Source organism: Cibotium barometz, chromosome 15, assembly GCF_041138505.1.
Source record: "Cibotium barometz isolate CiBa-2024 chromosome 15, ASM4113850v1, whole genome shotgun sequence".
NCBI classification, from domain to species: domain Eukaryota; kingdom Viridiplantae; phylum Streptophyta; class Polypodiopsida; order Cyatheales; family Cibotiaceae; genus Cibotium; species Cibotium barometz.
Window position 1 is genome coordinate 44,986,035 of NC_141060.1, and position 21,560 is coordinate 45,007,594.

The 21,560-nt window shown below is 40.5% G+C and overlaps 3 protein-coding genes across 3 annotated transcripts; all 3 read left to right on the plus strand.

Moving 5' to 3' along the window:
- Window positions 1-13,548: 13,548 nt before the first annotated feature.
- On the plus strand, window positions 13,549-18,387 carry LOC147631353 (uncharacterized). The gene is made up of 3 exons (XM_086809175.1): window positions 13,549-14,386; window positions 14,481-14,525; window positions 18,159-18,387. The coding sequence occupies exons 1-3, from the start codon at window positions 13,549-13,551 to the stop codon at window positions 18,161-18,163; spliced, it is 888 nt and encodes a 295-aa protein (XP_086665301.1). The 3' UTR covers window positions 18,164-18,387.
- On the plus strand, window positions 14,911-16,575 carry LOC147631354 (uncharacterized). Its single transcript, XM_086809915.1, has one exon. It carries the CDS (start codon window positions 14,911-14,913, stop codon window positions 16,573-16,575), a length of 1,665 nt encoding a protein of 554 aa, XP_086666041.1.
- LOC147631355 (uncharacterized) lies at window positions 16,649-17,953 on the plus strand. The gene has a single exon (XM_086809917.1). It carries the CDS (start codon window positions 16,652-16,654, stop codon window positions 17,951-17,953), a length of 1,302 nt encoding a protein of 433 aa, XP_086666043.1. The 5' UTR covers window positions 16,649-16,651.
- Window positions 18,388-21,560: the final 3,173 nt, after the last annotated feature.

The following is a 21,560-nucleotide window of genomic DNA, read 5'->3' on the forward strand; positions in this document are numbered from 1 at the left end:
ATCATCATGCGCAACCAAAGCTAACACAGCTCTAAGTGTGGTCATTTTGACCACTGGAGAGAAGATCTCATCAAAGTCCACACCATATTCCTGCTTGAAGCCCTTAGCCACTAACCTGGCTTTATATCTTGGCTTTGCATCTGGTGCAACTTTGAGCCTGTAAACCCACTTGCATGGCAAAACCTTCTTGCCTGCAGGCAAAGGCACCAACTTCCAAGTTCCAATTTTTATGCAGAGAATCCATCTCTGACTTCATGGCACGCTCCCATAGAGCTTTATCTGCCCTCTGTAAAGCCTCTTTATAACATGAGGGCTCCCCACAGTCAGTAAGCATCAAGTAGTCAACCCCTGGAACAAACCTGTCAGGGACTCTGGAGGGTCTAGTGGACCTCCGTACCCAATGACCATCATTTGCAGGTTGCTGTCCAGCCTGCATATCACCCATTGGTGGCTCCTGTTCCATGCCATAAGGCTGAAAAATCATGCCCGGTATCTCCTCTAACTGTGGTATATCCATAGGGATATCTTCTGCCATATCTGGCTGTCCATTTGGACCATTTTCAGCACCATTTAAGGGCTGGTTTTCCTGCTGTAATGGCTGATTTACAGCCCTTTGTTGTTGTCCATGATGTCCATCATCATCAAAGATGACTCTGCCAGGCTCCTGTTGCCTTGCAGGCTCCTTATACATGCATGTTTCATCAAAAATGACATCATTGCTGCGTATGATCTTTCTATTTATGGGATCCCAAAGTCTATACCCCATTTCACCTCTGTCACCATATCCTAGGAATATGCATTTGTGAGACTTAGGATCAAGTTTGGTGCGCATTTTCACCGTTGCCATCTTGGCAACTGGGCTGAAAGTTTCCTCATAATCAATCCCATATGTCTGCGCATATCCTTTGGCTACCAATCTAGCCTTGTACCTGTTTATGCTTCCATCACTATTATGTTTAACTTTGTACACCCACTTGCATCCAATGGCTTTCTTGCCTTCAGGCAATTGCACTAAATCCCAAGTTTCATTTCCATATAGTGCATCCATCTCCTCATCCATAGCTTTCTCCCAACACACATTTCCAACAGCCTCATCAATGCATGTGGGTTCAACAACCTGCACAACCTTTGCCATATATGCATAGTGATGTGCCACATAACCATCATATGTAAATCTCTGCACAGGGTTCTTCACTCTCCCTGATCTTCGCAGCTTTTCATTCATGGCCTCCATAGCCTTCTTTACACCAGGTGTTCTCATAGCTGGGATCCCAAGCTCCTCATCAAGGCTCATATCTGAGCCACTAGACTCTCCATCAACATGAGAATGCCCTGCAGAAATGTCAGGCATACCAAGGGGCTCAACCACTTTCTCTTTTCCTTTACGTGATGTAGTAGTCACATTTGCAGCGCTGGTATTATGATGCAGCCTGCCACTCCATGGTCTATCAACAGACCCACTAGATGAGGACTCTCCTGGTCAACTCTCACACACCATGCAATATTACATGTGGCATTCCATCTCACCACAATATCTTGCACTTCTAGAGTGCTTTCCCACATACAATATCTTGCACCTCTAGGGTGCTTTCCCATATACACACAACACCGCGATTACATCTCTCAACACCCCCTCTTAATCGAGGTGTTCCGCAACTCACCCATCATCCATCATCCATACAATGTAGCATTGCACAAACGCAATTGCTATCTCTCAACACTCCCCCTCAATGATACATTGGAGTGTCCATTAACCAAACATGTGTGCCCGTGTCTACCATCTTAGACACCTAGTCCATTTTGAGCCGACTCATCGCTCACAGCGGAATCACTGAGTCCGATTTGAACATGGAAGTTCGGGTGGGATCCAACCCATGCGCATGCACCTCACACGTGCATCGCTCTTGCACACATCACACGACAACCATTTTGAGCTTCTCGATGAGATCGGGTAGGTTACCCTCATACCATGGATGATTACAAAAAAATCCTCGTTTTGAGCTTCAAACTCAGGTACGGTTACCCTTCTCATTCATGGGTGAAAAATACAAAAAATCTTTTGTCCGAAGCCGGAGGCAGTGGACCTTCATGTGTGTGAATACTTTTTTTGCTTCTTCTCATAGCATGTGAACAAAGTGTCATGCTTTTGAAGGTTTGTGAAGTAGGTGTGTGTGAACATTTTCTTAAATGCTTTGAAAAAATTGGTGTGTGTGAATGAACCCTTACTGCCAATAAGGGGTTCAATTTAATTGCTTTAATACACCTGGCGAATCTTTACAGCAACGTTTTTTTTCAGAATTGGGACCCGCCCATCTTCGTCTTCTCCAGGTCTTCTCCATGCTTTCGACGGATTCTGCACAGCTGCTCTTCCTCAGTGCCTTCAACGCAACAACACCGCAGAAAGTAACGATTACCTTTTGGAGTTCTGCTTCTGATGTTCAAATCTGTATACGCCACAGCTCTTGCTTCTGAGCTCTCATGGCGACCCTGACTGTCCACAAGCTACTCCGGAGCTGTCTCCTTTCTCGGTTGTTGCAGCCATGGCTGTGTTTGCCTCGCTTGTTTGCCTCGCTACCACACTGCCACGAGTTTGCCTTTTTTTCTTACTGGATTTTCAATGTTGAATCGGACTGCTGTCGCCTCTTGCCTGCAAGTGTTTTGTTGACTGGTGGTGACGATTGCTATTCCTCACTGCTTTCTTTTGCTCTAAGCAGCTCGCCATGCCAACTTTGACCTGGCATCTTTCCGTCTTTTGTTGTTGAATCTACTTATGCTGGCCGCTTCTTCCGTCTTTCCACCGGCCGCATTGCCTACTTCCTCTACGGCTTCCACCAAAGTGCTTTATTGTTTTCAAGGCTCCTGCCTGCTACGTCTTTTCTTAGCGCTATCGTTTCTCTGCAGCTCACTTTGCTACGATAGTTGTTGGCCTTCCTCAGCTTAGAGCTTTGTCATCTCTTGATTCCTCAGCCGTTCCTCTGAATTTTGAACTTGGCCATTAGCATGGCCACAATACCATTGAGCTCCATATGCAGCTCCTCCATGACACAACTGGCTTCACACACCAACTATCTCTTCTTTGATTCACCCAACAAATCTCCTCATTGGGATTTTCATTGCCATTGACATGGCTACCATGAGCTCCCATTGAGCTCCAAAAACTTCATGCTTCTCCCTTGCATGCACCACTCAAGGGTGCTTCTCCATTTTGGTTTCTCTCAAGAAACCAAGGTGCAAACCAATGTGAAAACTCCAAAAGCTTCCACCAAACATTGCCCATCTTCTATGAGCAAAACCATGAGCATCACTCTTTCCAATGTGCTCAACCATGGACTTCTTCTAAGCCCATAACCGCTTGTCCCTTCTTAGACAAGCATTGCACCTCTTACACTCTTTGCCCAAATGCAAAGAACCATGGGATCCACAAATCCCACACATAGCAACCCTTCTCAAATATGAACATTCTTCCATGCTCAAATACAAAACTTTGAGGCAAAACTTCACAAAACCAACCTTCTTGAGGCATAATCAGCAGCATATCTTCTCTTGGCAGCTTCTCCTTGACGATGATGAAGACTCCATAGCCTTCATAATGTTGAAATCTCCATTTTCAGCTTCCTTGATGATGAGCAAGCTCTCCATGTTGCAAAACTCCATTTGCAACTCTCTTGGGCAGCTTCTATGCAACCTCCTTGTTGCAAATCTCCTCTCAATCCTCTCACAAATGCAAATCTCCTCTCAAATCCTCATATATGCAAATCCAAATGATAATATGAGTGTGCATATTTTTTTTTCATAATAACTGAAAATAATGCTTAATCAAACAAACACACAAACTAATATACATAATAATCACCCATGACCAAGAGCCCATTTGGCTCTGATACCATGTTAAGATTCTAGAAATGGGATTGGTCATGGTGAAGGAGATAGATTAAGCATAAGATTAAGGTAGATTAAACCACACTAAAAACTCCATGACTAGAGAGAGAGAGAGATTGCACACTCAACACTATTCCCTTGTATTGCATATCACAATGAACCATACAATGATATAGGTTCTCTAGCCTTATCCCACTTTACACATCATCATCTATGTGGCAACTCCTTTTCCACTTCTTTTGGTCAACTCTCACACACCATGCAATATTACATGTGGCATTCCATCTCACCACAATATCTTGCACTTCTAGAGTGCTTTCCCACATACACACAATATCTTGCACCTCTAGGGTGCTTTCCCATATACACACAACACCGCGATTACATCTCTCAACAAAAAAGCCCAGACTAAAGTTTATTGAGAAACATCTAGCCATTAAATTATCTCCACTATTGGGACTTTTAGCATAACTGCTAAGATCAATGACAATGCTTATCATTTGTCCCTTCCTGACTATTGGAATATTCATAATTCCTTTCACATTATTCTACTTGGACCCTTTAAAGGTACACCACCGGGTCTGTTTATGATGACCCACCTCTCCTAGAGGCTGATACATAAATTTTAGTTCCAGAAGCAATTCTTGATCATGAACAAACTACAACTTGCAATGGCAATGTTTATGTTAGATATTTGGTTAAGTACAAGAATTATCCTATAGAAGAATCTCAATGGATTCCAGACCATACCCTTGCTACACACTCTACCTTGATCGACTCTTTTCACAGATAGTTGCAATGAATTTCACACTTGGTATTGAGATCGGTGTAATCGTGTGAAGGTCACCGATTTGAGGTATCACACGATTGGCAGTTTATTTTGGTATTTGTCATTGGTATATGTGAAGGTCACCGATTTGAGGTATCACACGATTCACAGTTTCTTTTGGTATTTAGCATTGGTATGTGTGAAGGTCACCGATTTTGAGGTATCAGACATGGTTATTTTTCTGTGCAAAGGTAACCGAATTGAGGTATTGCACGAGGTTTTGATATTATGGATTTCTGTGATGATGGATATTTTGAATTTCTATTTTCTTTCGTGAAAAGGTCACCGAATTGAGGTATTCCACGTAGTTGGTTAAATATGCAAACAGATCATCTATATAGCGGATGTGCCTCTCCAGTACCCTTTCTAGGTATGTTTACAGATTCATGTGAGTTCGATCACTTTCTTAAATTTGAACTTTGCCTTCGAGATATGTTAATCAAAACCACCAAACATTTTCTATAAGTAACATGGCAAAGCAAAACTTCAAAAATACATGCCTATGAAGAAAACGTGCTACAAAAATTAGGACTTTGAGAAAAAGAAAACAATTGCTAATGCCAAACGCTTCCACATGGTATAACGTTGAGATGTTATATGAGCAATGATATTTTGAGTGTGATATTATTATCGATAACATTGCACTATATCTTGAATGCGGTATGTGTTCATTTCTAACAAGGCGGCATTGTATTGAAAGTGAAAGCTGTACAACTAATTAGAAGCTAGCAAGTGCACTGTTAGTAGAAATTATAGATAAATACGGTGTACGCTTGTGATCAATGGAGATCTTGAAGTAACTCACAAAAAGGAACTGTATGCCTACGCTTATGATCGATGGAGATCTTGAAGTAACTCACAAAAAGGATAATTACAAATTGGTTAGCACAAGTTACATGTCATTGTTTAAGTCATACAAATTTTGTGCTTGTTTAAGTCATACAAATTTTGTTTGTGTCAGTGAAAAAAAACCATACATAAATTATGGCAGAGAGTTAGCACAATCCTTCCTAAAATTTTATAAACATAAGAGAACGTGTCCTTCCCCCATTTTCCAAATAACACTCTCGGTATCGAAAGTCGACCAAACATACACCTTCAATGTTGAAAGAGGCCATTAGTTTGTTCAAATATAAAAGAGAAAAATAGGAATACCTTTGTCAGCTCCTACGATACTAAAGTCGATGATGCAATGAGTCTCATGTGATATTGTTTCACGATCGTTGATTAATGTAGAGCTACCAATGTTGGTGTGCACGAGTTATCTTTGACCTCATAACCAAAGCCATAATCTGTAAAAAAAACTTTCAAATCAAGAACAAAATTAAGATGCAGACAAAGCTTCTCCTACAATTGGGTATTGATCAAGGCAGCTTGATCAAATAGCTAAGCCTAAAGAGGACATGCTTGAGGAGCTTCTTTCTCAGGATGTTGTCTCTTGGAATGCACTGATTTCAAGAGTACAATATTGCCAAGTAACCACACTTGGCATACATATCAAGCACAACCTACCAAGCACTGTATCATTTCCAAACAACCCTTTTCTAGCAATCTTATAATGAATTTGTTTCTCTTTGTCAGTTGCCCTTAAGTTGCCACAAGCTTTCTTGATGCAAGAAAAGGTTATTATATCCAGTTGCCCTTAAATTGCCACAAGCTTTCTTGATGCAAGAAAAGGTTATTATATCCAGAGAGTGGCCCTCATGCTACATCTGTTCAAAACAGTTTAGTGCATCCTGACCATACCCCTTCTGAGCATACCCTACAATCTTAGAATTTGCTTTTGGGTTTTATTTCAATATATCGCTTGATCTTGGCGGGGGGTTTTGTTCAACTGTCATGCTCAACTTATGCAAGAGGTCAATGGTTCAACTGTCATGCTCAACTTATGCAAGCGGTCGTGGTGGCGAGCTCACTACCAAAGGAGGTAGAGGATGGCAGCTACAAAGGAAGCACTCAGAGAAGGATTGGAGCTGGCTGCTCGGGCGGTGCAGCAAAGTAGAGCGGAGAGAAGGCGGTGATGTGGCAGTCCAACACATAGGAGGGGAGGAAGTCGGTTAGCTTAACCTGGGAGAGGTGGCGTGGCCCTGCAACAACAAAAACAAGGCGGCAATGAGGTGGCATAGCGCCAGCAGAAAAGAGGCGGAAGCAAATAAGGGGCATGTGTCGTGGAGGGGCATGGCAGCATCTGAAGAGGAGGCATTGGCTGGCCGGCTTGCTGTGGTCCGCTCGGCAACAAGGAGTTGTGGTGCACAACGTAGACAAGGGATGCGAGGCGCTTGTTGTGGTAACTGCATAGAGAAGCAACTATTGTTGGTTGAGACAAGAAAAAGAAACAAACAAGTTTTTTTTACCTTAGCACGTGGTGCTGTAGTCGCTTTCTTTTTTTGCAAACAGCTTAGGCTACCCAAGGTAAAGAAATGTGTAATCCTATACTACCAATGTCACAAAGAGAGATGCATATGAGTTGATTAATCATCTTGAGAGATGAATTCTGTGGCACGAGTACATATAATTAACAAACACGAGGAGACGACAAATCCTATACCTAAGAGGGTGACTTCGACCTTGACTATTTTGACGGTAAGAAAAATTACTAAAATTTATTGAAGATGAAATCGAAAATTGAATATTAAAAAGCATGATGATGGGACTTCACTTTAGAAAAGGCACTAAGGGTTTTAAATTGAAGTTCTATACCTTTTAGTTATAAAGTGATAGTTACATTCACTACTATTAGCAAATGTAAGTGCACAGTGGAGGTGAAAGACTTAGGTTTAAAAGTCAAACCATTAGAAGAAAAATAAGCCTTTCTAATAGCTCCAGTTTAAGAGGTACACATCATTTTGGGGATACCATAAAGACATCAGCATAATCTAAAGATTGATTTTCACACACCATCTGGTTGCTGAAGACTCTTTTGATGTTAGTCAATCACTTCACAGCTACTCCTGACACACCAAATAATCCATTTCACACACTCCAATCTAACACCAGCTAGTCCATCTCAATATCTCTTCAGTAAGAATCATCAAGAGCATGAGCAACACTTAGAAAAGTTATTTCTACTCTTGCAAGAAAATCTACTTTATGCCACAATCTTGAAAAGAGTCACTTCTTTGAACATCAAATTGTATACCTAGACATATTGTGTCGACTGAGGGAATTCACGTTCTCCCAAAAAAGTGTTAAATGTATAGTTACTTGGCCAAAGTTGCATCACATACATGAAATTAGATCTTTCCATGGATTGTGTATCTATTATAGAAAATTTGTTAGAGACTTTGCATATATTATTGCGAATGCTCTAATTGAACTTATCTTAGCCTTGACAAAGCATGTGTCGTTGGGCTTACTTTAGAGTCGTAATTGTAACTTCTTGATATGGGTACACTAGATTGTTCGTCGTGTCCTCCCTCCATTGTGACATTGAAATGCCTCTTTTCCATGGGGTGAAGAAAGATCTCTCTTTGTCTAGATGGAGTCAAATTGAGATTCATCATCCAAGTGGTCCTCACTCACAAAAAGTGGGAAAAGAAGAAGCTAATGGAAGAAGGAAACCTACAAACAAACCTATTCATGCAAGCATCTATATACCATGCATGAATCTAATAGCATAAAAGCAAGTAAGAGTAGAGAAGAGAAGAGCTCGTAAGTATTCTACTACAAGGGAATGATTCTGTATTACATATTATAAAAAATGACTTATATACAAGTGACTAGTTTTCACAGTAGGCAAGTTAAACTTATATACAAGTGACTAGTTTTCACAGTAGGCAAGTTAAACTTATTACAGGTTCAGCCTTTATTATTGGTCTTAAGTAAGTATGTACACAACAGAGTTTATAGAATTTTCCTATTTAACATTAAGCACAAGATAATATTGCTTAATATGTTCTAGCACTCTGATAAGTGTCCGTTCAAGTGGGTAAGATAGCAAAGCATCTTATAGTGGGGTGGGAAAGTGAAACCATGTTAACTTACAGAGTGGTTAACATATACTATTTTCTAATAGTGATCATATCCTCGCATCACCCAAGTCGATAGTGAAGTTGCTAGGGTGGAAAGGTGTGCATGGTTCGCATACACCATGAAGTGGGCGAACGATGTGAAATGATCTAGAACTAGATGCATAGGGCAAAGTGGTAAGAAGCTTTGGGTAGCCTTGGTGGTAAGCAGTATGTCGAGATGGCATGGAAGGTGATAGTTGATGTAGATGGTATTCATGCTAGGTCACCTCTATTGGTTGTGGAATTGCCATAGATCCTTTCAAAATTAGGTAGCTAGTAGAAGCAGTATACACCCTATGATTGGTGGAATAAGGGTTATGACTAGCATGGACATCGCCATGGTCTCTCCATCTAAAGATATACCTGGAGGAGGGTTGGCATTGGCGAGGTTAGATGCAGGTGCATATGTGCAAACCATGAGATGTGAGATGTGAAAAGATTGTGATGCTTGTAGTGAACTATGTAGGTGACGTGCATGGGCAAATGCTTGAAGGTGTGCTCAACATTACTCTAACCAACGAAGACTTCTCCAACTTAACTACTTTCTTTGACTCTCTTTTTTGCTTTCTTTGACATTTACTCAACATCCATTTTCTTGGGGAGTTGAGATGTTTAGATTGGTGAGGCAAGATAGTTGACTTTGCTCATATTTATAATGGAGCTAGGTGGCCTTTTTGGCTTGATGTGGTTGGCATCACCGGTGCACCAGGGATAAAGACAAGGTGAAAAAATAGTTAGTGCAGTCAAAGAGGAGGCCATGGGATGTTCTTGGTAATTTGAGGAGGATCCACATGATGGGTCATACCATGGGCCAAGCTTGCAGCCACTATGGTCCCCCCATCTGGAAACATGTTTAAAGGGTTGTTGACAATGAGGTTTAACATAGGTTCAACATAGGTTCAGGAAAGAGTGGTGGTTATATGTCTACTATATGCATAGCCTAGTACTTATATATGGTAGGTGTCATGCATGGGCATTGGGCAAAAGGTGGGCCCATTTAGAAGCTTCTTTTGGTGAAAGCTCCAATACATTGCTTTCTTTGACTCTTTTTTATGTAGCTTGTGTGGTAATCTTATTGGACAAGGGTTTTGTACCCAATGTGGATTCATAAGTGATAGGGCCTAACATGGGTTGAGACTTACCAATCCACATTGGTACCAAACATACCATCGATCTCATAGAAAGACATGATGAAGGGCTTGCAAGAAAGCCATCGCGACTGAATCGATGCATAATTTCAAAGGGTTTCTAAAACCAAGTATTTGGCTTGTCTTCAAAAGTGATCAATCTGTGGCCATGGAAGTATTTGACCATGCCACAGAGATCTATCTATCGGCAAAAGTTAGGACCTTATCTGTTGTTCTCATTAGTTCTTGGGAACCTTTTGATAGCATTAATATTAATAATAGTGAAGACATGGAGGAGCTTGATGATACAATCCTTTTGTGTACAACATTGATGTCCTTAGTTGTTACTTCAATACTTAAGATGATGAGTTGGAAGAACTGGCATGTGGCAATGATAGCGAGGTCATGAACCTTAGTGTAGTAGAGGTCATTAAAGTTATTCATTCAAAGTCACCTATCCGTGGTGTGGTGAGGGGTGTACGACCATCATCAATTTATGGAAATTTGTAAGCAGGTTCTTATCCTTCCATGCGCAAGAACTTGCGTCATGACCATCTTCTTTTGATGGGTTGTACTTGGGGTCAAGGTGGACTTATTTGGGTACAACCATGTATTCTTGCCACATTTGGTGATCCCTGAAGAGATAGGGTATGTACCACTCGGATTGGACTCTTATGTGACCTACGGCTAGGTAGTCCTTTGGGATCAACAAAGTGCTAGCCTCCTCTGGTGTGTCACACAAGTGGTTGATCTTCCACTAGGCAAATAGGTGATCCATGTGTTCATTCACCAGATAGATTTCGGCCATGTCAAAGGGTGTATCCAAATGGTTATGGGAGTCTCCTTCTTGTAATGTGAGATCTTGCAAGGTTGGCCGATATGTGAGCTGCTATTCATGGATAGGTAAGGACACCCTTGGGTTCCTTCTCATCATCATCACTAGCTTCTTTTCGAGTAGTTATTGATGTTTCCTCATTAAGATCAACCTCATGGAATAATTTGACGATGGGGGACTCATGGATATGGTTGATGAGGTGGTTGAGTTTGAGGAGAAGGTTTGGGCTTGAATGGTGGATGAGGTAGGGACTCCCATGGAGGATGGTGTGGATAGATTGACGGGAGGGTTATGGGTGGGGGTTAAGAGTTAGGTTCGTTAGAGAGTTGGGTGGGTTTGGCACTTAGGGATGCACTTTGTTGCCCGTACTGTCCAAAGAGGAGGCTTGATTGTCTTGCAGGGCTTCTTCTCTAGAAGATTAATGTTTGCCCTAGTTTCCTTCTTCTCCAAAAGATTAATATTTTCCTTAGTTTCCTTCTTCTCTAGAAGATTGGTGTTTGTCCTAGTTTCCTTCTAAGAATTAGTCAAGGTTTTCCTCCTCATTGTATCGCTTATGGCTTTGGAAAAAGGTAAATGCTTCTTGTGCCTCATTGACGGAGATGTCTTGTGGTAGTAGCCACATGGATGGTATGAGTAGTGGCTTCGCTCGTTGGTGGTGAGGGCTTGCTTGAGGTAAGTGTAGACTATTTGACTACTGTAGGATGCCCAACATGTTCCCGGGGGATTCAGAAGGGGAACCTTACGATATCACGTGAGTGTACACTAGGGGGGTTTTTTGCAGATGATGCATAAGCTTATACATTAGGGGTGGGGGCCCTTTTATGTTTTGGCTAAGGGGGGGGGGGGAGAGGGGGGGTACTAATCTTTACCCTAGATGTAGATGTAGAAATGACACACAAATACTCATTTGATAAGTCAGTCTCACTGGGTGTTCATGAACTAAGCCCAAAACTAACACTAGGTCTCCTTCATTGATGGTGATTCTTATTGTTAATTATGGTAATCAAAGAACTAATCGTGGCTAATTAAAGGGGCTAATGTTTAGAGAAAATAAGAGAAAAGGCTATGGAAAAAGGTGTAAGAAATGTTCCATAGTAATGCATTCCTACAAGCAAATTAAGCATAACATGGCCACATGAACACCACCACACCCACACCTATACCCTCTCACTCTTTCACTCTTTGATTTTGACCACAAGCTGGTTCTCCTAAGTTGTCCTTATTCTCTTTTGGCATTTGTAAATATTTACTCTATCTTTCTAGTACACTTTGCTTTGCACACTTTGCAAAATTGCCCAATCACCCAAAGACAAAGAGACTATCTATCAGAGGATTAAATAAAAAATGGAGTAATGGAAGGCTACATGGAGTCCCAATGTTGTAGATCCAAGAATATGGGTTTTAAGGGTGGTTCAAATCAAGGAACTTGAGATCCAACCTTGTAAGTCATGATATAAATAGTCTTTCATAATATAAAACAAATATATCATTAAATCATTCTCTCTTTAATATAGGTTTACTATTTTATTCTAGTGTCTATAGTAGTGTAATATACATGTGTCTTTTCAATATTGCGACTGTGTGACCGCTATTTGAATAGTGAATTTCTTAATAGAACCCTTCATTCAGAATTTGTGATAGGAAGGAAGTCATGTGACCGCTATGTGTAAGTCTTGGGACAATCTATGAGAGACGATGACCCTAGAACTATCAAAGCAAAGATGTGCATTGAAGGACACCATTACAAATGCCTTAATACACTATGGATCAGCGGTGGTGAACCTAATAACTAAGGAAACCATGATAGATGTGGGCTTGGAAAAGATGTTATAAAGTAATTAGGTTAGTTGGCTTGCCAACAAAAGTAGAAATTACTTGCCCTCCCAAGTATGTGTACACATGTGGCCTATCCCATGAGTGAGGGCTTTTCACACGGTTGACCATACTCACCCACGAATGTAACTTTAACCATATGTTTTCTTAACCATGGTGAAATGGAGCCAATTTTATCCCCAAAAATGGAGGGGGGAAATGGGGAAGAGCGGGAAAATGGGTTTCCTATCCTGCACGTGACTTTTGCCCTATCTTATGCCCTGTACTTTTGCCTCTTCAACCTCCATTGCCCTGGCAGGTAGTACATCGTACCTTCCAGTTTGACTATCTCCCACCTCCCGTTACCTCGAATATCCCTACTGGTATTTCAGCATTGGAGTTTGCAGATTACTCTACTATTTGGGCCTAGAAGTTAATGATGATTTTGCTGTAATTTGTTCCTCATTTCCTTTACTTTACAACAGGTTTTGCTGCTACTGCAAATAATGCATTGAGAAGGCCTATGTTTCTACTTCAACTCACATGTTTTTGGTTGGAATTTGTTTACAGGTGCTGTAATTTGTTACTAGTTGCTAGAGTAGCTGTAAGCTTCGAAAGGAGATTGTTGGCTTGAAGCAGCTCTAATTCTTCCATACTTTGCTCCAGGTTTTATGTCCATTTCATCCTTCATTTTAAACATGTTAATGATGGTTTTGCTGTAATTTTTTCCTCATTTTCTTTACTTTACAACAGGTTTTGCTGTCCATTTGAGATTATCTTGTTGGGCACCTTTTTGTTATCTAGCCCTTTTATAGGAGTATGGAGAGGCATGATATTGTGATTGTGTTAGATGAGGGTATGGCTGAAAATCATGTGTTGGGATATGTTCATCTTAAAACCGGTGGTACCTACAAGGACTTGAGAGAAGAGATCATCCTTGATAATCTCATCATAGATGAGTTTATATTTTTGGGAGGATCTAGGAAAATTCCAATAGGGGCCAAGCAAGAGGAGAGATGGATAGTTGATGCTGCAGAAGTAACCATCCAATTGAAAATGGAATATGATACACAAGGCAAACGCCAAAAAGTGGACTCAGTTGGAGATAGCAATAAAATGCAGCCAAAGTGTACAGTGTCTCCAGATTTATGTATGCATGATCTTGCTCAAGGGTGTGAAAGCTACAATATGGTGGATGATTCGACTACGTGTGGTAGTGTTTCTAAGAATCGATTGAAGAGTCACCTTGAAACACCATCTGAGGTCAAAAAATGGCAGAGGGAGATTAAGATAGCCAAAGAAAAGTTAAGAGCAAAAGGCCGACATGATAGATTTGAGCTCATGTCAAAGGACAAGGATGGTAAAGCATTGTTTCAGATTTGGTGTGAGGAGTGTGATTGCTCTTATGGTCAAGGGGGTCCTGACACTTTGTATAATTACACACACTCACACATCAACTCAGCATCCCATATGAGGATTATTGGGTTATGTGAGCAAGAGAGCCATAGAAAAGACAGCCTTGGTTCATTGGATGACATTATGGAATTAGGAAAAGAAAAAGTAAATGAAGCAATGTTGGAGGTTTCAACCTTTGCAAGTGAGAGTAATGTGGTGTTTCAACTAGTAACAGAGACTATTGGAGATTATAGCACTCTATCAAAAGTCTATATAAGCTGCATGCTAGATAACAAGTGGATACCACTATTTCCAAAGACAGGATCTCTACGACAATGCATGATTGAGCATATGAAATCCAAGCTACATATCACAAAGGCTAGTGGCATTGATTCTAGTAATCAAGTGAAGAGGGCTGGTGGTCGCCCATCCAAGGTGACAATTATAGATAAGAAGCAAAGAGATCTAAGTGGTTTTTTCAAGAAATGTTCCGCTAAAGGTAAAACTCACATGTTCTAGCTGTGTTTTCCATCAGTTTTGTATTTTCCAAGTGAACATTTTTTCTTATGCTCTATTGTAATGTTTTCTTATAGACAATGACACCTTGCAAACTGCCAATGCATCACGAAAGCCATCAGGTATTTCTCATATGCTTCTATTTTCAATCATTATTTTTGATTTTTTATAGAGATGTTAGGTGTAGCTAGTCATATGGCTTTTGGCTCTCTCTCCATTAGGCAAATTTTCAAGCTTCTATTTTCAATCACTATTTCTGTTTTTTTATAGAGATGTTAGGTGTAGCTAGTCATATGGCTTTTGGCTCTCTCTCCATCAAGTCTATTGGGAACTTAACAGATTCCTCCTTTGCTCATAGGGAGTAGCTTGCTTGCAACCTTGTGTTGGGGTTTTTGGCAAGGGTCATATAACTATGATGGGAATGTGGTTGACTTGAAGCCCTTTTTGGATGATAGTAAGGGAGGTGGCAAATGGCACAATGAGCCAGCAACTAAGGCAACAATTATGATGGGGACAACAGAGTTCATTGAAATTAATGGCACTTTCCGTCATAAGGATTGCAAGCGGATATGTTTGGAGGGAACATACTTTGATAATTTGCAATGTGGTGCATGTGCTACTATTCCTAAAGAACGAGACTTTCGCATGCGAGTGTATCGACAAATTCGATCTTCAGACACTCGTGGATCAAGAGACACAGGAGGTGGTAGACGGTTAGATTATTTGACTCATTTAGAGTTATTGAGAGTAGCAAAAACAAAGTCCACAATGGTTCGGGTATTGAAGAAGGAGATAGCATTCACAAGAACTGAAGTTGTTGCATTGAGCGTGAAGGTTAGAAGTCTTCGGGAGAGCACTATGGAAGCCATGGTGAGGAAAGATGTTAGAAAATTTTGTCAAGATATAATCAATGCTCATGAGCTAGGTCTATTTGAGGGAAAGAAGGCATTGTGGAACTTCTTTGTTGACATTTCACAAAACATTTCAAGAGTAGGTCAAGGGAAGAGATATTCCAATACAACAAAGGAATTATTTGAGACTGTCAAGATATGGGGAGGGACAAGGTTGCATAATTTCTTATCACTTAACCTTGGAGGTCCACACATGTCCACCACAATGAGGTCCACAAGAAAAGCACTTTTCTTTCGAACTGGTTTACAAGAGGATATATTTCAACATGCAAGAGAAGTTTACACTTGTCACATGATGAAGAAAGGTATACCCTTGGGTAGTGTGCCAGTTCTTCTAGCTGAGGATGAAACAGTTGTGAAAAGAATGGTGAGATGGGTGGCACGTGATGATAATTTGGTTGGCTTTTGTGGTAAAAAGCTAGAACACACTTGCATTCCAGACTTTGTCGTGCAAGTTGGTGATGGTCAAGATGGATATCTTAGAGTTGTGGATGCTTTTCAACATAATGTGATTGCTCATTATGCAAGGGTATTGATAGTGAATCCTCTTCTTGAATTCTTGCCAAAGCTAGTTATATTGGTGCAATTGACATGTAATAGGTTTGATTCCATGTTTGTCAGAGAACAGTGGGAGAGCATTCAGCTTTCTTGGAACATTTTTCTAAGGGATGTGGTAGGTCCATTGATAGGACATGCTTCAGATGGGGATAGTAGGCGCAGAAAGTTGATGTTGCAAGATTACTCTTCTTGTCAAGGTCCCAGGTTGTGCATTCCTTGGAAGGGTTGGCCCTTTACAGCACACATCACATTTGATGGGAGTATCAGTGGTTTGCATGATCAAGACTATATCCATAATGGAAAGAAACTTATCAATCCTTTGGATAGTGCATCTAGAAGGTTGGTACTTGGTAGAGAGCTTGTGACTTTGAATCATGTAGCAATTGTATATCAATTATTCAAGGTTGATGAACATGGCTTGCAAGAAGGGGATATTGAGAGGAAGGATAGACAAAATTGGAGAGCTGCACAAAGGATTGCTGCAAAGAAAGTACAAAAGTGTTTGAAGTTATTACAAGAAGGCTATGGTGCTCACAAAGAGCGGACATTGGGCACACGTATGTACTTATCAATAGTAGCATCTTACATTGATATTTTCTTATCACCTACCTTAGACTTGTATGGTCGTGTGAAAGCTGCGGGAAAGGTGTCTTTCTTTTTCAGGTATGCAGAAGTTGCTACCATTGCTATTAGTGATATATGAATAAAGGATTTTGAACGTATTTCCAAGGTTGATGTGGCTAATACTCATGGTTCTTTCTATATGTAGGATTTGGCGCATGTGGATCACTAAGCATGATGCATACTCCCTAAAGCAAAACTTTATCAGTAGAGAAACATTCATTGACATTCAATTGTCATGTCACTTTGTGGTTCTCTTGATAAAGACCTTTAGGGAAAAGCATCCTCACTTGCACGTACCCCTTTCTTGCACGGGATCGGATGCATGTGAGAATTTTTTCAGCAAGGTGGGTGGAATGGTTCGGAATGAAAGATGCTATGATGGCTTTGATTTGCTGAGTAGTACCGGAGCACTTAATAGAATAGCAGAGTTTCAAGCAGGTTCAATTCTTAAATTTCCAGCAGCTCATTCTAAACAAGAAAATATATGGGCTACTTTGGAAAAGGAGAATGGCACTCCTTTGGCCAACCTGGGAGACTATGCTTGTGTGAGTAGTGACAACCATATGGTATCTGCATTGAAAGAGGGATTATTAGAAGCAAAGGCCATAAGTGAGACACTTGGTATGCACGATGAAACTTCTTGGAATGACTCATGGGAGGAGGGAGATCTCTTAGAACTCTTCAACCCTAATCTTGAATATGTGGATGAAGATGAATCATTGGATGATGTTCTACTTTTAGATGAAGATAATCACTTTGATAGTGGTGTTCGAGGTGATCTGGTGGATGAGGAAATTACTAGTGAAAGTGAGCTTCGTCATGTGATTGATTGTCTAATTGATGAGGAGGAGAAGGTGGTTAGTGAAATATCGCCATTTGTTGAAGTGGATGGGAAAGCCATTTCTAAAAGCACACTTGTCAGCCAATTGAATGGAAATCCCACACTATCTAAAGATAGATTAACAAGGGTGAAAAGTGGAGTGTATTTTTCTTTGGAGAAGAAGGCAATGATTCATACAGGAACATGTCTTGGTATAGGATCTGATTGTGCAGTATTGTTTGAAAGCACATCAATAAATGCAAACAAAAAGACAAGAGGAAAAGGAAAAGCTGGGAATACTAGTAAGGGTGCTGTAAACGGCATGTGGTACCTTGGAAGGGTGGCAAGCATGAGGAGAAAGGTTGGAAATTGTCTAAAAGAGACAAGAGGCCCCTTTGATCTATTGGATAGGCCTTTGAATGTTCAAATTCATTTGTCATGGTATCAACAAGCAAAGGGAACTAGGACCTACACATATGACCTTGTTGACAACCAATGTGTGGATTTGGAATCTATAATAGCCTTGGCCAATCTCAACTATGATCGACAAACAAAGAAATACCATCTTGATGAGAATGACTACAAACTTTTCAATGAATATGTGCAGGGCAGAAAAGGTACATTTTCTATTTTTTAAATTTTTGTAAAGTTTATCCATTTTGAAGTTGTCCCTTCCCTTCCCTTCCCTCCTTCCTAGTCCATTTGCAGCCCTACTGCTCCAATCTCTGATGTAGATGAAGGGAACATATGTTTTTGTTAATGTGCTTTCAATCCTTCTTATCACATAGGGATCCTAGGTTTGCAGCATGTAACTTGACAGGGAGCTTATGTTTGTTTTGTAGGATAAATTTGTTGGCAAGCTATGTGGCATGATGCAGCATTTATGAGAAGATGCCCATAGATGTGTCAATGCTAAACTTATGGATTATAGACATGGATTGTTCGGGTGTTACTCTTGTTTAATTTTTAGTTTTTCTAGTAAACATTCAAGATGCATTTTATGTTTTCTACTCTATCAAATTTTGGTTTAGATTCATGGATTGTTCAGGTGTTACTCTTGTGTAACTTCATATTTGCTGCTATTAAACATCCAAGATGCTTTTCAGCTTTTTCATTCTAGTGTTTGTTTTTTAAGGGAGAAGACACTTGTTTATGTTAGTGTGTAATCATTCTTATACTACAGCTTTCTAGCTTGTCCGCCCCAATAACAGTGAATGTAGTTGCTATCTACACTATTCTGAGCAGGTTTAGAGACTGTTGCCAATTATGGGAAAGGATTTGGAGCTGTTTACCTCTGTATTTGGCAATACAACATTCAAATTAGTTCATGTTTTGCAAGTACAGGTCTGCATTGGAAGTTCAGTGAGGTTTGTGCATTGTTTAACCAAGCATTGGCTAGTGGGTTAATGTGATTTTGTTGGTGCAATACCATTCACAGCATGTGAATCAGTGGAGTTTATGCATACATCTAAGATGGTTCAGAATCAAAATCCGAATCTAAATTCGGGAGACGTGTTTGAAGTTTTGGCCTGGGAGGATAAATTGAATGGAACCAAGTATTCCAGGTGGAGTTTTATGGTGAATAATGCGTTAGTTGGTAAGAGTATATGGGGCTATGTTAGAGGTGATGAGGCTTGTCTTGTAGATCTAGTTATTGCTTCTGCTACACCTTTGTAAGGAGGTAATGCATATGATATGTAGCTAGCTTCGATAAGGCCAGCTACACCTATTGCTCCCATTGAGGATTAGAGGAGATGGGATTAAGGGATGCCCAAGCTATGCCACTTATAGCCTTGTCCATTAAAAGGATCATCATACCTCGTATCTGTTCCTCCAACATACTTGGAGAATATGTATTGGGCAAGGAAGGAGGCTAGGCTTACTTGAAAAGACATCTTGATAGTATTTCAAGAGCTTTACGTATGGAAATACATTGGTGGATATGTATACTCTTTGTAGATGTACAGCCAATACGTATGCAAAATGGTATAATGTTGCCTTGGTTAGCATGTCGATGTAGGTGATTAGCATGTAATGGATGTAGTGCCAACAAATGAGTGCTCTTATCATCACTATTAGGCATGAATCAAGAACATCTATTTTGATAGATGTAACTTTAACAAATGATGTTATCATCATTATTAGGCTTGAATCAAGAACCACCATGCTAACCATGTATGGTAACAAGTGTGCGGAGGGTGTGCGGAGGGTGTGCGGATGACAGATGGATGTTTGACAAAATACGATAGCCGTCTTATAGTCTTGTTGTTTGACAAAATAGGATAGCCATCTTGACGTAGGTTTAAGGAAAGGGGGGGGACACTAGACTTTTTCTTGTACCTTATAAGCTTAAATAGGGGTGTTTTATAATCCTACATGGATCTTAAATAGGGGGTTTTCTTGAAGTTCATGCACGCAGGTGACGTCCCCCTTTAATGAAGAGTGAATCCCCCGGGAACATGTTGTACTGGTTGTTGGGCATGTTACAAAGCTAACAAAAAAAGTAGAGTTCACTCCTTGTGAACAAGGGTCTTCATGGCTATCATAGCCGAGTGAAGTGAATCTTCATGGCTATCATGGCTGAGTGAAGTGGGAGTGGTTATAGAGTGAGCACAAACAAGGGAGCAGGGGGCCGGGTCCTATAATCTCCCTTTTCCGCCATGAGAGCTGTAAATAGGGATCATGTGCTAGTTTTTTTGTGGTACATTGCAAGCAAATGATCGAGAGGGAGAGGGAGAGAGAGAGGGAGGAAGAGAGGGAGGGGGAGGGGAGAGAATGCAATCATGACACAAAGGAATACATGAGAAGAGAATTATGATATACTTAAAGGTGAACCTGAATGAAGCTTTAAAGAAACAATCTTCTTTATAGGTTAACAACAAATGAATTCTCATTTTTCTTTTTCTCAAAAAGTCCAAAAGCCAAATCAATCACCAAGACATCCTAAAGATGACATGTCCAAAATAGACCAAGCAAATGGGAAGTACAATCTTCTTCCCAAGCAATTGAACTCCTAAAGACGGTAGGCAAAAAAAAAAGAGTAACCAAGCTGTGAAGTACTAACATAGAAGGCTCTCTATGCGGACAACAAATGTAAATACAATGGACATAAATATAATGCGGACATAATGGATCATGGATGGAAAAAAGGAACCCGGTGCACTGCAACACATACGGGTATCAAAGATCCCAAGGACAACATCCATACAAGTGAATTTTCTTTCCATATACAATGCTAAAAACTAGGATACATCAAGGACATTATATACCTCTTCCACATATGGACGTAGAGGGCACTCATAGACCACTTCATCATTCTCTATCAAGATCACATGTCGATCCATGTATGCAACAGCTAGCCCTAGTGTGCTGGTCCTAGCAAACATATCAATGATGGTCTCACCAACACGGGTGAAGAGGGACCCAATGTACTTGCAAAGATTTTGACCTCTTTGATAGCCCCCCCTCCATGGATGATCTTTTCTTTTAACCCAATCCTCAAATGGCACACTACACACACAACAATCAACACACATGTTACTAGCCATGAAGGTTTAATGTTCATATTCTTTATGAGATTACCAATATACTCACTTGTCCAAGAATGAGATCAAGCTCAACGTCAAACTCATCCTTGAGTTAAATTTGTCTCACTTGATCAGAATGAACCTCAAGGTCTCTCTTGGGAGAAGAAAAATGTACAAATGTAGTTGAGAAGATACATGTCACCTTCCCAATCAACATACCAAACTTGTGAGGTCTACTCAATGAGAAATGGGGAGACATCACATACATTAATTACCTTTGTTGCCATTTGTCCTTTCTTTCGTCCAATGGCATGTGTGCACTAGACCACCTGCCGATGGAAGAGCACGAATCCCTTCTCTCCAGCACAAGACTCAACCTTATGTGCCTCTTCCATTGTCTACAAGTACAAGCACACAAAGAATCCAGTATCAGACATGCAAAAATTTGCTAAATTGAATGCTGTTGCATGCAAGTCCACATCAACCTTCCACTTGGGCACCTTTGTTTGAGAGCAGCACTCCACCATGGTATTTGAAGGAAAATCAGCAAACACCAAGTCCACATAGTAATCTACCATCTTTCCCCTTACCTTCCCCCTAGTACAAATGATATTCAGACCTTCCAGAAATTTTGCCATCATATCCGATGGCACCTCAAGGCTCTATATGTCATGAGCAAGGTCAATAACATTGATACAATATGCCAGCACTGTGCCT